We start from the raw sequence: 16,481 nt of genomic DNA on the forward strand, positions 1-16,481 counted from the left end.
GAAAAGTAGTTAAAGTCCTCTTAATTGCTTCTAGTAGTGAACATATAAGTTGGCTCGTTTAAACTACATATAGATTATATGTAGTTTTTATTAATTCATTTTAAGTAAGCTCTTTGCCCTACATGGAACTTGAACTCATGACCCTGAGATCAAGTGTTGCATGCTTTACACACCAAGCCAGCCAGGTGCCCTAGATCATATATATATTTTTTTATTATGTTATGTTAATCACCATACATTACATCATTAGTTTTTGATGTAGTGTTCCATGATTCATTGTTTGCGTATAATACCCCGTGCTCCTTGCAGAACGTGCCTCTTTAATACCCATCACCAGGCTAACCCATCCTCCCACTCCCCTCCGCTCTAGAACCCTCAGTTTGTTTTTCAGAGTCCATCATCTCTCATGGTTCGTCTCCCCCTCTGATTTCCCCCCCTTCATTCTTCCCCTTCTGCTATCTTCTTCTTCTTTTTTTTTTTTTTTAACATACAGTGTATTATTTGTTTCGGAGGTACAGATCCGTGATTCAACAGTCTTGCACAATTCACAGCACTCACCATAGCACATACCCTCCCCAATGTCTATTACCCAGCCACCCCATCCCTCCCACCCCCCACCACTCCAGCAACCCTCAGTTTGTTTCCTGAGATTAAGAATTCCTCACATCAGTGAGGTCCCTAGATCATGTTTTTTAAGATGACTTCAGAGCTATTAAGAGATCTTGTTTTAATGAATTGAATTTTTGTGTGTGTGACAGAAAGGAAGAAATGACTCTGATATTGCTAAGTTGATTGCCTTTTCATTATTACTTATTTATTAGCTATTTGGATTTAAAAGTAATTTATGCAGTTTGTATGTAGGCATATTTTAAAGTTTACATTCAGGTATGACTTTGTATGCCCTAACTCCATGTCAGGCCTGTGCTGATCTCTGTAGGGCCTTAATGCTTCCTCCTAGTCCTGCACCAAGGTGGATGGCTTGGAGAGCAAAGCTCAGGCTGATTTCAAGTCTCATTGGTCCCTCAGCCTGGCAGTGCACAACCACATGCAGCAGCCCTTTCCATCTTGTTATTTTCCATTTCTGTGACTTATTTATCAAAGTATTTCCCACACAATAGTGTTTATAAACCTACTTATGGTTTAGGTTACATTTAAAGGGAAATCCATCTTTAACTTGTATATATATACATTTTTTCTTTTCAATATACCACAAATGTTATCCATGTTTTATAATGCCAGCTTTTTTCCTTGCATTGTAGGATGCAACTTTCGACTGCATTTAAAAAAAACCTGGAGAAGATTAACCCCAAGACTAAGTACGTTTGTTTTTTTCCTTTTTTCTTTTTTTCTGAATTTGTTAAGGCTTAGAGTAAGAAGGGAGATCTGCATAATGACTTTAGGTTTCTGATTTTTTTTTAATTAGCTGTCAGTGCCAACCACCTTTATCTGGGGAATAAGAAAAGTGACGGAATTTTTGTGGGTCCTCTTCAGCATTATAATTTTTAGTCCTACTGACATTTTGTTTGGATTGCAACACTAAGAAGCAATGGAAATTTTTAGGCAGACAGTCTGAAAACTTTGAAGGAAGATTTTAAAAGTTTAGTTTTGTTCAGTATTTACTGTAAAACAGGGATAGGGCTATCTTATTTATCCAATAACCCAGGAATTGGGTTATTGAGATAGGAATGAGACATGAATGAGACAGGAAGTATATGCCTCATTTTTCACTGGCAGAAATGAGCTTGTATATGTTAAACTATTTGCCAAGGATTATAAAATTAAAACTCTGGCAGTCAAGGTTTTTTATAATCTGATCCTTTGTGTATGGCCTCAGGGGCCTTACCTGTGCTCTTATCTATCAAAGCTCTAAAAAAATCTTGTGATAAAAGATTCCCTCCCATTAACACCAGAAAAGTGTTAAGATGCATCTGGGCACTTCCCCTTTCTGGGTGTCTTAGTTCAGACTGATAATGTATTCTCCCCATATTCCATATAACTCCAGGATTACATAAATCCTAAAACATGAATTTGGGCCCTCTTAACGATTGCTCTTCCATTAAAGGTGAGCTTTAAACATTCTTGAGTTAAAGAGGTACAGGACAAATTGAGCTCCAAAGAGACAGAAAGGCCAAATAGGCTGAGGTAGTAGTGCCTTTAGCAAGTTTTAAAGTTTACAAACCAGTATAGCTGTAACTAGTGGAAAATGAGTTTAGCTTTCACAGGTCTATGCAAAGATTTACATTTTCAGCCTCCTCAACAAACTCCTTCTGCATGCAATGTTTCTCATGCCTGGCCGGTATCAGAATAATTAGTATTATCACAGTGATCACATTGCTGGTCCCATCCCAAAATTACTGACTCAATCTCTGAGTCCAAATGGGCATGATGGGGGTCATGTGGTGATCCGCATTAAATATCCTCCCAAAGGATTGTGGCACTTTGAAGTATAAGAACCATTGTTCTTACCCAGTCTTATTTTACACTTTGGCTCCAGCTATACCAAACTAGGTAATCTAGGTAATTACTTCATGTCCTTTAAGATTCAAGAGTTTCCCTTGTTCTACTCTGTGCACAGCTGTTTCATTACTGGTTGTAATGAAACCATACTATAGTTGTGGTTCCATTTTTCTCTTTCAGCAGATTCCTTCCTCTTGGTGTTTTACTTTGCTTTATATTCCTGGTACCTGCACAGGTCTTAGCATATAGTAGGTAATCAGAAATATTTGTTGAAGACATGAGGGTAAGAAGCAGCCTGAATATTCATTGAAACTATTCTCTATGATGCTATAATGGTGAATACATGTCTTTATACATTTGTCAAACCCATAGAATGTACACCACCAAGAGTGAACCCTAATGTGAATTATGGGCTTTGGATGATAATATGTTAAATGTAGATTCATCATTTGTGATGAATGGACCTTTCTGGTGGGGGATATTGATAGTTGAGGAGGCCATGTGTGGTGGGGGACAGGGGCATATGGGCTTACTTTCTATTCAGTTTTGCTATGAGCCTAAAACTGCTCTAAAAAATAAAGTCTGTTTTTAAAAACAACTTATTAGCATGTTATTAGGGCTTTTTCTCCAAAATAGTAGATTTTTAGAAATGTTCCTACATGCTAGAATTTCATATTTTTTATTGTCTGTGATTACAGATTTTTTAGGGAAATGCATCTCTAATTTTATTTTTTTTTTAATTTTTAAAAAAAGATTTTATTTATTTATTTGACAGAGAGAGAGACAGCAAGAGAGGGAACACAAGCAGGGGGAGTGGGAGACGGAGAAGCAAGCCCCCCCAGCTGAGCAGGGAGCCCGATGCAGGACTCCATCCCAGGACCCTGGGATCACGACCTGAGCTGAAGGCAGGTGCTTAACGACTGAGCCACCCAGGCGCCCTTGCACCTCTAATTTTAAACAGTTTAGTTTACATCAAACTTTTCCAGGTTTATTTTGCTAAAAGTTGACTTTCTAGGGGTGCCTGGGTGGCTCAGCTGGTTAAGCGTCTGCCTTCGGCTCAGATCATGATCCCAGGGTCCTGGGATCGAGCCCCGCATTGGGCTCCCCGCTCAGCGGGAAGCCTGCCTCTCCTTTTCCCACTCCCCCTGCTTGTGTTCCCTCTCTCGCTGTGTCTCTCTCTGTCAAATAAATAAATAAAATCTTAAAAAAAAAAAATTGACTTTCTATTGAAGTATAAGTAAATTTCATGAAAGGAAATACATAGTAATTGATTTATTCATTAATGATATTATTTTTAATTAAGGTTAACAAATCATTTTTTTATTCCTTTTCAGTGTGCTCATGGATAACATGAAACACGTATTAAAGCTAAACAAATTAATAATGAAATCACAACAGGTAACTGCACATTGGGCTGCTTATGCATTCTCATGATTTCAGTAACTTGTTGCTGGCAACTGTATTGTGTATGATTATATAGGATTACCAAAAGGTTACTGGTATGATTGGAATTCACTGTTCTTAAGTTTTCTTTTTCTCATAACTCAGTTATTTCTGACTATTGTGGCTAATTATTTACTAAAATTTAAGCTACTGTCCTTTTTCTTTTTTGGTATGGAAATAAAGGGATTGAAAACTGGAGGTTTGGAAAACATGGGCTAATAGATAAAATTCAGTGATGTAAGTGTTAGAGGTTTGTTCTTAGAGAATGTGCCTTAATCTTTTTATTTTTAATAACAGGAATCTTGGGATTTGGAGGAAAAACTACTTGATGTTAGAAAGAAGAGACTACGTATGTAGAACAGTTTTTTGGTTTTTGTTTTTTTTGGTAGAAAACATTTTCATTTACAGTGGAGATTGCCAGTTACCTCAATCATTGAGAAATTTCTTAATTTTCAGATTTTCTTAAAATTTTGCACATGGCATTTTTAAAATTAGTATATAAAATGTTTTTCGCTTGATTCATTTCTGTTGTTTTAGAACTTTAAATCACAAAATTAATACATTCTCAGGGAGGGCGACTGGGTGGCTCAGTCATTAAGCGTCTGCCTTCGGCTCAGGTCATGATCTCAGGGTCCTGGGATCGAGCCCCACATCAGGTTCCCTGCTCTGCGGGAAGCCTGCTTCTCCCTCTCCCACTCCCCCTGCTTGTGTTCCCTCTCTCGCTGTCTCTCTCTCTGTCAAATAAATAAATAAAATCTTAAAAAATATATATATATATTCTCAGGGAGAAAAATATCAAATGATACAGAAAAGTATAATGTGAAAGCCTTACCTCCTTCCTGTGTGACCACAGTTAGGCATAATCATTCAAGTACTTTTTCCATGTCCATATAAACATATTTATATATACATAATTTTTTTTTTTTTTTTAAAGATTTTGTTTATTTATTTATTTGACAGAGAGAGAGAAACAGCATGAGAGGGGATAGGGTCAGAGGGAGAAGCAGGCTCCCCGCTGAGCTGGGAGCCCGATGCGGGACTCGATCCCAGGACTCCGGGATCATGACCTGAGCCGAAGGCAGTCGCTTAACCAACTGAGCCACCCAGGCGCCCCTATATATACATAATTTTAAGTTATCATTTGATACATATGATTCTACAGCTTTTTAACTTAATGAACATGAGATAGCTTTTTGCATTGAAATTATTGAATTTTTTTTTAAAGTAATACACATTTTCAGTAGAATTTGGAAACAAAAATATACTTAGGGAAAGTAAAATTTTTTAATTTACTATGAAGAGATAATCACTCTTCAGTGCTTTTTTTCTTTTTAAGATTTTTATTTTATTTATTTGAGAGCGAGAGAGCACAAGTGGGGTGAGGGGCAAAGGGAGAAGCAGGCTCTTCGCTGAGCAGGGACCCCAGTGTGGGGTTCAATCCCAGCACTCCAGGATCATGACCAGAGCCGAAGGCAGCCATCTAACCCACTGAGCCACCCAGCCGCCCCCACCTTTTTTTTTTTTTTTAAAGATTTTATTTATTTTCTTTATTTGAGGGGAGAAGGAGTGAGCGTGAGCAGGGGAAGGGGCAGAGGGAGAGGGAGAGAGAGAATCTCAAGCAGATTCCATGCTGAGTGTGGAGCCAGGCACAGGGTTTGATCTCACAACCCTGAGATCATGACCTGAGTGGAAATCAGGTCAGACCCATACCTGACTGAGCCTTTCAGGGCTTTGGTGCTTATTTCTTATCTAATAAAATTGGCCTCATTTTAGTCTATGTTGTAAACTGCCTTTTTCATTTAATAGTATAGGCATGATTTATTATTTTTAAATATTACACAGATTTGCCTGTTTGTAAGTAATCTCAGGGTCAGAAGTAGTTCCGGTCATCTGATCTAATCACTCTTTGGATGTTTAATGTTTTTCCATCGCATTCCAACCTGTTTTTGATCCATTTATATCAAGGAACCAAGCTCCTGGGACACACCCATTTATGTTTTCAAATAGTTTAATTCTTAGAACATTTCAGGAACTATAGGAAATGGTTGATGATGTGTTTATCCCTGGAGAAGAGAATCTCTTATTGAAAATTTATCTTGTTGATGTGTCATTTTTGTAAATAAAGGAGGAAAAGGTATTTCCTTACATGTATCTTCTGCCTTCCTTTTGGCAACCCTGAGTAAGTCCTCTTTAACACTTCAAACATAAGTAGACAGCTGTCGTTATCATACATACATACCCTGAACATATTTCATGCAGGACATTGCTAAGGATAAAGTTAAAATACTGGTATTTTTCACCACGAAAGTCATTTTCAGATCAAAATGGAACTGCAACTTAAAATGATGCTTACTGGGCGCCTGGGTGGCTCAGTTGGTTAAGCGACTGCTTTCGGCTCAGGTCATGATCCTGGAGTCCCAGGATCGAGTCCCGCATCGGGCTCCCTGCTTGGCAGGGAGTCTGCTTCTCCTTCTGACCCTCCCCCCTCTCATGCTCTCTCTCTATCTCATTCTCTCTCTCAAATAAATAAATAAAATCTTAAAAATAAATAAATAAATAAATAAAATGATGCTTATTAAATATTTTCTCTTGACTGATATAGTCAGGAACTGTTCTGCTTCACAGTTTTTCCAGATTCTTGTTTGTAGGAGTTGTTAAATATAGTATTTTTTTAACCTAATAGAATTAAAACAAGCTTCAGAAGGTAAGCTTTTAGAAATACAGACTGAAAAGAACAAACAGAAAGATGATTTGGCCAGTATGGAAAATTCAGACAAGATAAAGACCATACAACAAAACCTGCAGATGGAGATACAAATTACGACAGTTATTCAACATGTGTTTCAGGTAATATTTATATAAGGAAAGTAGGTAAAGAACTTTCTGAAAATGATTGGTTCTGTTACTTTCAGATTTGCTTTCAGTTAGTCTTTGATCCTGAAAAAATCATGAATTCAATACTAAGTATTAGTCTGTTTACCTATATTTGGAATTTATGTCTATTTAATGTTTAAGGCTTTGACTTTTCATTATGGTTAGATCTTAGGCATTTATAAGTGGAATGATTTTAGCTTTGTGGAGACAGGTATAATGGTGGAAAGCATTAGAACTTAAACTTGGGAGGTGGGGGAAAACATGGATGGGGTGATGGTAATCTAGAATTATGATCCATACTGCAACTTAATAGTTGAGAACCTTGAGCAAATTATTTAAGTTTTCTAAACATCAGTTTCCCTGTTTAGAAAAAGAGGTTGTAAAACATAAAGAAGATAATTCATGTTAATCTGTCTAGCATAATGTCTGGTCCAAGTAAATTCTCAATAAATGTCGGTAGTTATTACCATATTACCTCTTAAATTTTATGTGTTCCTTTATTCTGGAGGGTTTTCATTTCTCTTTTGAATTACAAAATGTCTCAAACTGTTGAGGTGAACTACTTAAATTACCAGATTTCAATTAGGAAGATACACAGTTAAAACTGCCCATTATGAATGAGATCTTGCCATTTGCAACGACGTGGATGGAACTGGAGGGTGTTATGCTGAGCGAAATAAGTCAATCAGAGAAAGACATGTATCATATGACCTCACTGATATGAGGAATTCTTAATCTCAGGAAACAAACTGAGGGTTGCTGGGGTGGGGGGTGGGGTAGGAGGGATGGGGTGGCTGGGTGATAGACACTGGGGAGGGTATGTGCTATGGTGAGTGCTGTGAATCGTGCAAGACTGTTGAATCACAGATCTGTACCTCTGAAACAAATAATGCAATATATGTTAAAAAAAAAGAAAGCAGGAGGGGAAGAATGAAGGGGGGGAAATCGGAGGGGGAGATGAACCATGAGAGATGATGGACTCTGAAAAACAAACTGAGGGTTCTAGAGGGGAGGGAGGTGGGAAGATGGGTTAGCCTGGTGATGGGTATTAAAGAGGGCACGTACTGCATGGAGCACTGGGTGTTATACGCAAACAATGAATCATGGAACACTACATCAAAAACTAATGATGTAGGGGCGCCTGGGTGGCTCAGTCGTTAAGTGTCTGCCTTCGGCTCAGGTCATGATCCCAGGGTCCTGGGATCGAGCCCCGCATCAGGCTCCCTGCTCCACGGGAAGCCTGCTTCTCCCTCTCCCACTTCCCCTGCTTGTGTTCCTGCTCTCGCTCTCTCTCTCTCTGTCAAATAAATAAAATCTTAAAAAAAAACCCCAAAAAACTAATGATGTAATGTATGGTGATTAACATAACAATAAAAAAATTTTTAAAACCTGCCCATTATGTGTAAAGCAAATATTTATTATTATGTGTAAAGCATATCCTTGTAGAATGTGAGTTCTTATATCTGACCGTAAGATATTCTTCCTTGGGTCTTTTTTTAAGATTCTATTTATTTGTTTATTTAACAGACAGAGAACAGAAGTAGTGAGGAGGGAGAAGTAGGGGGAAAGAATCTGAAGCAGACTCCACGCTGAGCATAGAGCCGTCGTGGGTTCAGTCTCATGACCCTGAGATCATGACCTGAGCCAAAACCAAGAGTTAGACGCTTAACCATCTGAGCCACCTAGGCACTCCTCTTCATCAGGTCTTAAACCTACCTTTTAGTAGCAGTGCTTTGCTCTATTAGGAGTAAAGAAGTCCCTTAGACTAACCTCCAGTGGAGGATTGCATCATAAGTACAGGATCATTTTTTTTTTTTAAGATTTTATTTATTTGACAGAGACAGCAAGAGAGGAAACACAAGCAGGGGGAGTGGGAGAGGGAGAAGCAGGCTTCCCGCGGAGCAGGGAGCCCGACACGGAGCTCGATCCCAGTACCCCGGGATCATGACCTGAGCCGAAGGCAGATGCTTAATGACTGAGCCACCCAGGAGCCCCAGTACAGGATCATTTTAATTTTCTTTGGCACATGTTCCTTCCTACTGCTTTGAGACGTCTATTATTTTATATTTCTTAGCTTTTATTCATATCCTCTTAGTGTTAATTTTGATTTAATGAAATCATTGCTTTGCTAAGCAGAACATAGCTTTGGCTGCATTTGGAGCTCCTGCCCCTAATGGGTTCAGTCATATTTGAATGTTTACTTCCCCTTGCCTTTGTAAATTTAATTGGATTTATATACACCAGCCCAGTAGCAAGAATGTTCTGTGTATAGGACAAATTTTTAAATATTTTTATACATAATAATATAACACTTAAATTCTAAAATCTATTTGAACAGGATTTGAATTAGTCACTTGGTATCATTGAGCCATAGTTTTTTTTAAATAAATAGGGCATGGGCGCCTGGATGGCTCAGTCGTTAGGCGTCTGCCTTTGGCTCAGGTCATGGTCCCAGGGTCCTGGGATCGAGCCCCGCATCGGGCTCCCTGCTCAGTGGGAAGCCTGCTTCTTCTCCCACTCCCTCTGCTTGTGTTCCCTCTCTCACTGTGTCTCTCTCTGTCAAATAAATAAATAAAATCTTAAAAAATAAATAGGGCATAACAGTTTATGCTTAAATTGTTTTTCACTGTAGAAGTGCAAAATGACTGAATCACAGCTGCAGTCTTTTTCCTTTAATCTAGAATACCATTGCAAACATCCCTAATAGGTAAAAGTTGCCTCCAAAAACTGATGAAGCCAAAAAAAAAATTGTTGTAAACATTGTAAATAGTCCCTAGCATTATGGGGATTGAGGCTGAACCCTTACTGAAAGTGGAAATGAGGATACAAGAATGTATTTTTCTTTTTTTAATAGATTTTATTTATTTATTCATTTATTTGAGAGATAGAGCGCTTGCATAAGTAGGAAGAGGGGGCAGAGGGAGAGGGAGAGAGAATCTGAAGCAGCAAACTCTCCCCTGAGGGGGTGGAGTGTGGGGGGGTGCTCTATCTCAATACTGCAAGATCAGGACCTGAGCCAAAACCAAGAGTTGGACTCTTAACTGACTCAGCCACCCAGAAACCCCAAAATGTATTTTTTTCATAAAGTAGATGCCCATACCTAGTTTGGTAAATATTTGATAAGATTAGTGAAAGAGCGGGGCACCCGGGGTGGCTCCATGGGTTAAGCGTCTGCGTTCGGCTCAGGTCATGCCTGGGATCTAGTCTGCCCCATATAGGACTCCCTGCTCCGTGGGGAGCCTGCTTCTTCCTCTCCCTCTGTTCCTCCCCCTTGCTCGTGCTCGCTCTCTCACTTTCTCTCTCAAATAAATAAATAAAATCTTTAAAAAAAATTAGTGAAAGAGGATTTTTAAAAAATCTTGTTATATTTTTAAACGTACTTATAACTTTAATATAATTTTTTTTCTTTTTTTTATTACAGAACCTCATTTTAGGAAGTAAAGCCAATTGGGCAGAGGATTCTGCCTTTAAAGAAACTGTTCTACAGCTTGAGAAGAATCTCACCATGATGTAATAAGAATTCTGTTTTGTTATTTTTTGTTTCAGTCTTTAATATGTCATTTAAATAGCAAATTTAAAGTAAAATTTTTATTTAGTGTTTTTGGAACTAATATTGCAAAGTTTTTGTAGCTTAACACTATAACATGGAATTTGTTCTTTCAACTATGTTAATTAAAGTGACTGGCATTCTCTAAAAGAATCTGAAAGTCTTAGCCTTGCAAGGGCCCCAAAAGACATCTAATCTAGCTTTCCACTGAATGTGGAAATTTTTTCTACAACATTTCTGGCCGTCCCAACTCTTATTTGGAATACTTCTTTTTTTCTTTTTCTTTTCTTTTTTCATTTCTCTTTCCTCCTTCCTCCCTCCCTCCCTTTCTCCCTTTCTTTCTTTTTCTCTTTCTTTTCTTTTCTTTCTTTCTTTCTTGTTTCAAGTTTTTATTTAAATTCCAGTTAGTTAACATATAGTGTAATATTAGTTTCAGGAGTAGAATTTAGTGATTCATCACTTATATATGACACCCCAGTGCTAATCACAAGTGTCCTCGGGGCGCCTGGGTGGCTCAGTTGGTTAAGCGACTGCCTTCGGCTCAGGTCATGATCCTGGAGTCCCGGGATCGAGTCCCACGTCGGGCTCCCTGCTCAGCGGGGGGTCTGCTTCTCCCTCTGACCCTCCTCCCTCTCGTGCTCTCTGTCTCTCATTCTCTCTCTCAAATAAATAAATAAAAATCTTTAAAAAATCACAAGTGTCCTCAATACCCTTCACCCATTTAACCCATCCCTCCACCCCCATTATTTGGAATACTTTTGTGCATTTGTCAGTCAACTAAAATATTAGAAAAATTAGAAAAGGGTATCCACATCCTGATGTGTTTTCAACTATCAGTTGTTTTTTATTGAAATAAATCTCATTTTAGTTTTATCTCAACACAAATTCATTTTTTGCCTTTTTTTTTTTTTAAATACAGAGATATAATTGACATAGCATTGTGTAAGTTGAAGGTGTACAATGGGTTGATTTGACCACCATGGCATTAGCTCACATCTGCATCATGTCACATAATTATTTCTTTTTTGTGGTGAGAACATTTAAGATCATAGTAACTTGGAAGTATATAATAATGTTAACTATAATCACAATGCTGCGCATTCAATCTCCAAAAACTTACTCATCTTCTAACTGCATTTTTGTACTCCGTGACCAACATCTCCCCAAGTCCACCACACCCCATCCACATCTTTGTTTATTTTCCCATCCATCCACATCTTTAAACAGAAACCCAGATAAAGCACCTCAACCTTGAAAAACAAAAAAGATAAACATTTCCAAAATGTTAAGACTTGTGGTTATTGTAGAGTAATTGTGACTTTATTATTTTGTACTTCTATATCACATTTTACTTTTATAAGTTAAAAAGTAAAAAGAGTAAATGTTACTCTGTCTTATTAATAACTTGAACTTGCTGGGGCACCTGTCTGGCTCAGTAGATAGAGCATGCGACTCTTGATCTCAGGGTCATGAGTTCAAGCCCCATGTTGGGTATAGAGATTACTAAAAATATATAAACTCAAAAAAAAAAAAAAAGAACTTGCTATCTTTTATAGTGTCCCATCCCTTTTTAGAGAACGCTCTAATTTGAGTTCTTTATTAGTTTGGAGCTATTAATCATTTTCATAGACAATGTAGTATTTTCAATATTCTTTTTCTTTTTTTAAAGATTTTATTGATTTATTTGAGAGAGAATGAGTGGGGGGAAGGGCAGAGGGCCAAGCAGACTCCCTGCTGAGCAGGGAGCCTGTTGAGGCTCGATCCCAGAATCCTGAGATCATAACCCAAGCTTAACTGACTGAGCCACCCAGGTGCCCCTCAACACTTTCTTAAGAAGGACTTTAAACTTGAAAAGATACACTGTAGGGGCGCCTGGGTGGCTCAGTCGTTAAGTGTCTGCCTTCGGCTCAGGTCATGATCTCAGGGTCCTGGGATCGAGCCCCACATCGAGCCCCACATCGAGCCCCACATTGGGCTCCCTGTTCGGCAGGAAGCCTGCTTCTCCCTCTCCCACTCGCCCTGCTTGTGTTCCCTCTCTCGCTGTGCCTCTGTCAAATAAATAAATAAAATCTTAAAAAAAAAAAAGATACACTGTAGTGGATAATAGCATTTGAAATCTGTTCTTTAGACCAATAATGGAAATACAGAGATTAGTCTAAATTTGAATTCTAAATACTTTTCTTTGAAATATTTAGTCTTCATTTGTTTTGATAAATTATAATTTATGTGTAGTTTTATTCTTTTTGCCATAGTGTATTCTTGGAAATTGTCTATATAAGTTATTGTAAAGCAAGTTTTATATATATATATATATATATATATATATACATACATACATACATGCATATATGTGTACATATATATGTATACTTTTTCTTTTAAGATTTATTTATTCTAGAGAGAGAGCAGGCACGCAAGCAGGGGGAGGGGCAGAGGGAGAGAATCCCTCAAGCAGACTCCTCACTGGGCACAGAGCACAAAACCGGGCTATATCCTCCCCCACCCATGAGATCATGACTGGAGCCGAAACCAAGAGCTGGAAGTTCAACTAACCGAGCCACCCAGGCGCCCCAACAAGTTTTATTTTTATTTTAATTTTTTTATTGTTTTTTAAAAAGATCTTATTTATTTGATAGAGACACAGCGAGAGAGGGAACACAAGCAGGGGGAGTGGGAGAGGGAAGAAGCAGCTTTCCCACGGAGCAGGGAGCCAGATGCAGGGCTCGATCCCAAGACCCTGGGATCATGACCTGAGCGGAAGGCAGATGCTTAACAACTGAGCCACCCATGCGCTCCCAGGTTTTATTTTTCTTATAGGAAAGCATTATTCTGGAAAATACCTTCCTGATGTAAAGATTCAGAATCATCTAAAAATCTTTTTGCATTTTCCTGGGATTTTCTTATCTTCTGTATTCCCTTCTAAAGCCCAAATCTGAGACAGAAATTTCATTAGTCAGTTTTTCCTCAAGTGCTGAATAACAACTCCCTGGCTTAACAACAAACATATCTCTCTTGGATCCATAGTGTGGCTGATCATTGGAGGAGCTGAGGACCATTCACTGTTTGAAACATTCTCATGGTTTATGTGGCGAAGTCAAATTACATAAGCACTTTTAAAGTTTCTAGTTGGGGGACACCTGGGTGGCTTAGTTGGTTAAGCATCTGCCTTTGGCTCAGGTCATGATCACAGGGTCCTGGGATCGAGCCCCATATTGGGCTCCTTGCTCAGTGGGGAGCCTGCTTCTCTGCCTGCTCTACCTGCCGCTCCCCCTGCTTGAGCTCTCTTTCTCTCTGACATAAAGAAATAAAGTCTTTTTTTTTCAAATAAAGTTTCTACTTGGAAGAGGTGTACATTGTTTCCACCAAGGCTCCAGTCACCAAGCCAAACATCACTGGGACAGGAAAGTATACTCCCACAGTAGGGGAGTGCTAGGTTTCAGAAAGGGGGAAGAAAATGGGTATCTGCTGAAAAGAATACAGTCCACTACAGTATATGCAGTCTTGGTCTTAAATATTAACTTCCCTTTTGCACATAAAAGACACACCCTTCCCCAAGGAAAGTAAGTTAACAGTGTCATCCAATCATAACAGTTTCAAAGTTCGGGATCTCATGATAGTCTTTCACATCCGGTCCAGATGTGGCTCTTCATGATCTGGAGATTAATGGACTGAAAAGACAAATTCTGTTGCTTCACATAGCCAGCATACAATAGTGGACAAGGTTAGCAATTCTGATACTGCTTGCAAATGATAGGAGGTGCCCCTTCCTAAGGAGAGGGAACACTTTATGATTAGGCTCTTATGCTGCTCATTGGAAGAGGTTATTTTGTCATTTCCGACTCTGCCCTTTGCTAAGTTCCCCCACCCTTTTTTTAAAAAAAGATTTTATTTATTTGACAGACACAGCGAGAGAGGGGACACAAGCAGGGGCAGAGGGAGAGGGAGAACCGGACTCCCGCTGAGCAAGGAGCCCGATGCGGGACTCGATCCCAGGACCCTGGGATCATGACCTAAGCCAAAGGCAGACGCTTAACAACTGAGCCACCCAGGCGCCCAAGTTCCCTGTTTCCATGACTAACCTTGGACATATCTGAAGAGGGCATTAGAGAGTATGTCCTGAGCAGCTTCCTCAATTGGGGACACATATCATTTTACATCTCAGTCTCAAATTCTGGGCTGTGGTGCTTTTGTTAGTGTATGTGTATATATATGTGTATGTATATATATATATAATATTTTTTTTAAGATTTTATTTATTTGACAGGGAGAGACACAGCGAGAGAGGGAACACAAGCAGGAGGCGTGGGAGAGGGAGAAGCAGGCTTCCCGCGGAGCCGGGAGCCCAATGCGGGGCTCGATCCCAGGACCCTTGATCATGACCTGAGTTGAAGGCAGATGCTTAACGACTGAGCCACCCAGGTGCCCCAGGAGTTTCAAAAAAAATTTTTTTTAAAGATTTTATTTATTTATTTGAGAGAGAGAAAATGAGAGACAGAGAGCACGAGAGGGAAGAGGGTCAGAGGGAGAAGCAGACCCCTTGCTGAGCAGAGAGCCCAATGCGGGACTCGATCCCGGGATTCCAGGATCATGACCTGAGCCGAAGGCAGTTGTTTAACCAACTGAGCTACCCAGGCGCCCCCCAATTTTTTTATCAAGAAAAAACTCACCAAGTTGTACTCAGTACATTCATTCATTCATTCATTCATTCATTCATTCATTCATTTATGTTTTATTTGTCAGAGAATGAGCACAAGCAGGGGGAGCGGCAGGCAGAGGGGGAAGCAGGCACCCTGCTGAGCTAGGAGCCCGATGCGGGACTCAATCCCAGGATTCCGGGATCATGACCAGAGCCAAAGGCAGATGCTTAACCCACTGAACCACCCAGGCGCCCCTGTATATGTACTTTATATTGCATCACATCAGGAGGCTGACATGTATGGTGAGTTTTACCTAAAGGTCTACAGCCAATGTCAGAAAAGGGAACGTGGAACAAGAAAGTAGTCAAAGGCCAAGTAGATAGAGACATTTAAGAATACATAATACAAGAAGTAGAATCAGATGGTGTGCTCCAGGTTCATGAGAATAGCCAAATAATAGTATTGAGAGTGTAGACAGAAATCACAGGACCTGAGTAGGGTCAATAATCAAATGATCTGATGACATACCTGATGGTGACTGATAGAAACTGATTAGCAGGGGCGCCTGGGTGGCTCAGTTGGTTAGGCGACTGCCTTCGGCTCAGGTCATGATCCTGGAGTCCCTGGATCGAGTCCCGCATCGGGCTCCCTGCCCGGCAGGGAGTCTGCTTCTCCCTCTGACCCTCCTCCCTCTCATGTGCTCTCTCTCATTCTCTCTCAAATAAATAAATAAAATCTTTAAAAAAAAAAAAAGAAAGAAACTGATTAGCAGTAGGAAAAGAAGACATGATTTGAGGGTTGAAGCAAGTTGCTGCTTCCACTTTAACTACTTTTATCATCTTCATCCTAGAGAGAATTAATTTATGAGAGCTGGATGAGAATTCTGTGGAGTATGAATATCAACATTTAGAAATGAAGCCACAAGTAAAGAAAAGTCATATTTTCCTGGCTGACTCCCCAAAACAAAATCCATACCAATATGACCAGTAATTTGCACTGCATTTGACATTTTCTGAAATTTATTATCAGGTATTCCCAGGAGACTTCTTTGTATTTGAGGACTTGGAAAGTTTTGTTGTTTTCTTTTTCTTTCTTTCTTTCTTCTTTTTTTTTTTAGACTATTTATTTTAGAGAAGGAGACAGTGCCAGCAGGGGGTTGGAGGAGAGGGAGAGGGACAAGCAGACTCTGCGTTGAGCCCATATGGAGCTAGATGTGGGGCTTGATCCAACGATGCCAAGATCATGACCTGAGCTGAAATCAAGAGTCCGAAGGTTGACTGAGCTACCCAGGTACCCCTGGAAAGTTTATTTTTTAATAAACTCTCTAAATTATGGGACTTCTTTTTCCATAATCATTTCTTAAATATAGTCATAAAGGAAAATGAAAAACTTTTATTTAGAAAAGTAACCAAGAAAGTCTATGTCTTTTAAATGACCTTAGAATGAGAATCTAGGGAATGTCTGGGTGGCTCGGTTAAGCATCTGCCTTCGGCTCAGGTCATGATCTGAGGGTCCTGGGACTA

General features: G+C 39.4%; 1 protein-coding gene across 1 annotated transcript in view; it reads left to right on the forward strand.

The window, feature by feature from the left end:
• CENPH (centromere protein H) overlaps nucleotides 1–12,135 on the forward strand; it is a 30,269-nt gene extending 18,134 nt beyond the window's left edge. Inside the window, exons 5-9 of the mRNA XM_064596190.1 lie at nucleotides 1,260–1,316; nucleotides 3,792–3,855; nucleotides 4,198–4,249; nucleotides 6,584–6,747; nucleotides 10,196–12,135. Coding sequence (XP_064452260.1) covers nucleotides 1,260–1,316; nucleotides 3,792–3,855; nucleotides 4,198–4,249; nucleotides 6,584–6,747; nucleotides 10,196–10,288 — 430 coding nt within the window. The 3' untranslated portion in view covers nucleotides 10,289–12,135. The remainder of the gene's footprint in view (nucleotides 1–1,259; nucleotides 1,317–3,791; nucleotides 3,856–4,197; nucleotides 4,250–6,583; nucleotides 6,748–10,195) is intronic.
• Nucleotides 12,136–16,481: the final 4,346 nt, after the last annotated feature.

This window comes from Mirounga angustirostris, unplaced genomic scaffold (assembly GCF_029215605.1).
Source record: "Mirounga angustirostris isolate CCGP_5_RB_7025 unplaced genomic scaffold, mMirAng1.0.hap1 SCAF_7, whole genome shotgun sequence".
Classification (NCBI taxonomy): domain Eukaryota; kingdom Metazoa; phylum Chordata; class Mammalia; order Carnivora; family Phocidae; genus Mirounga; species Mirounga angustirostris.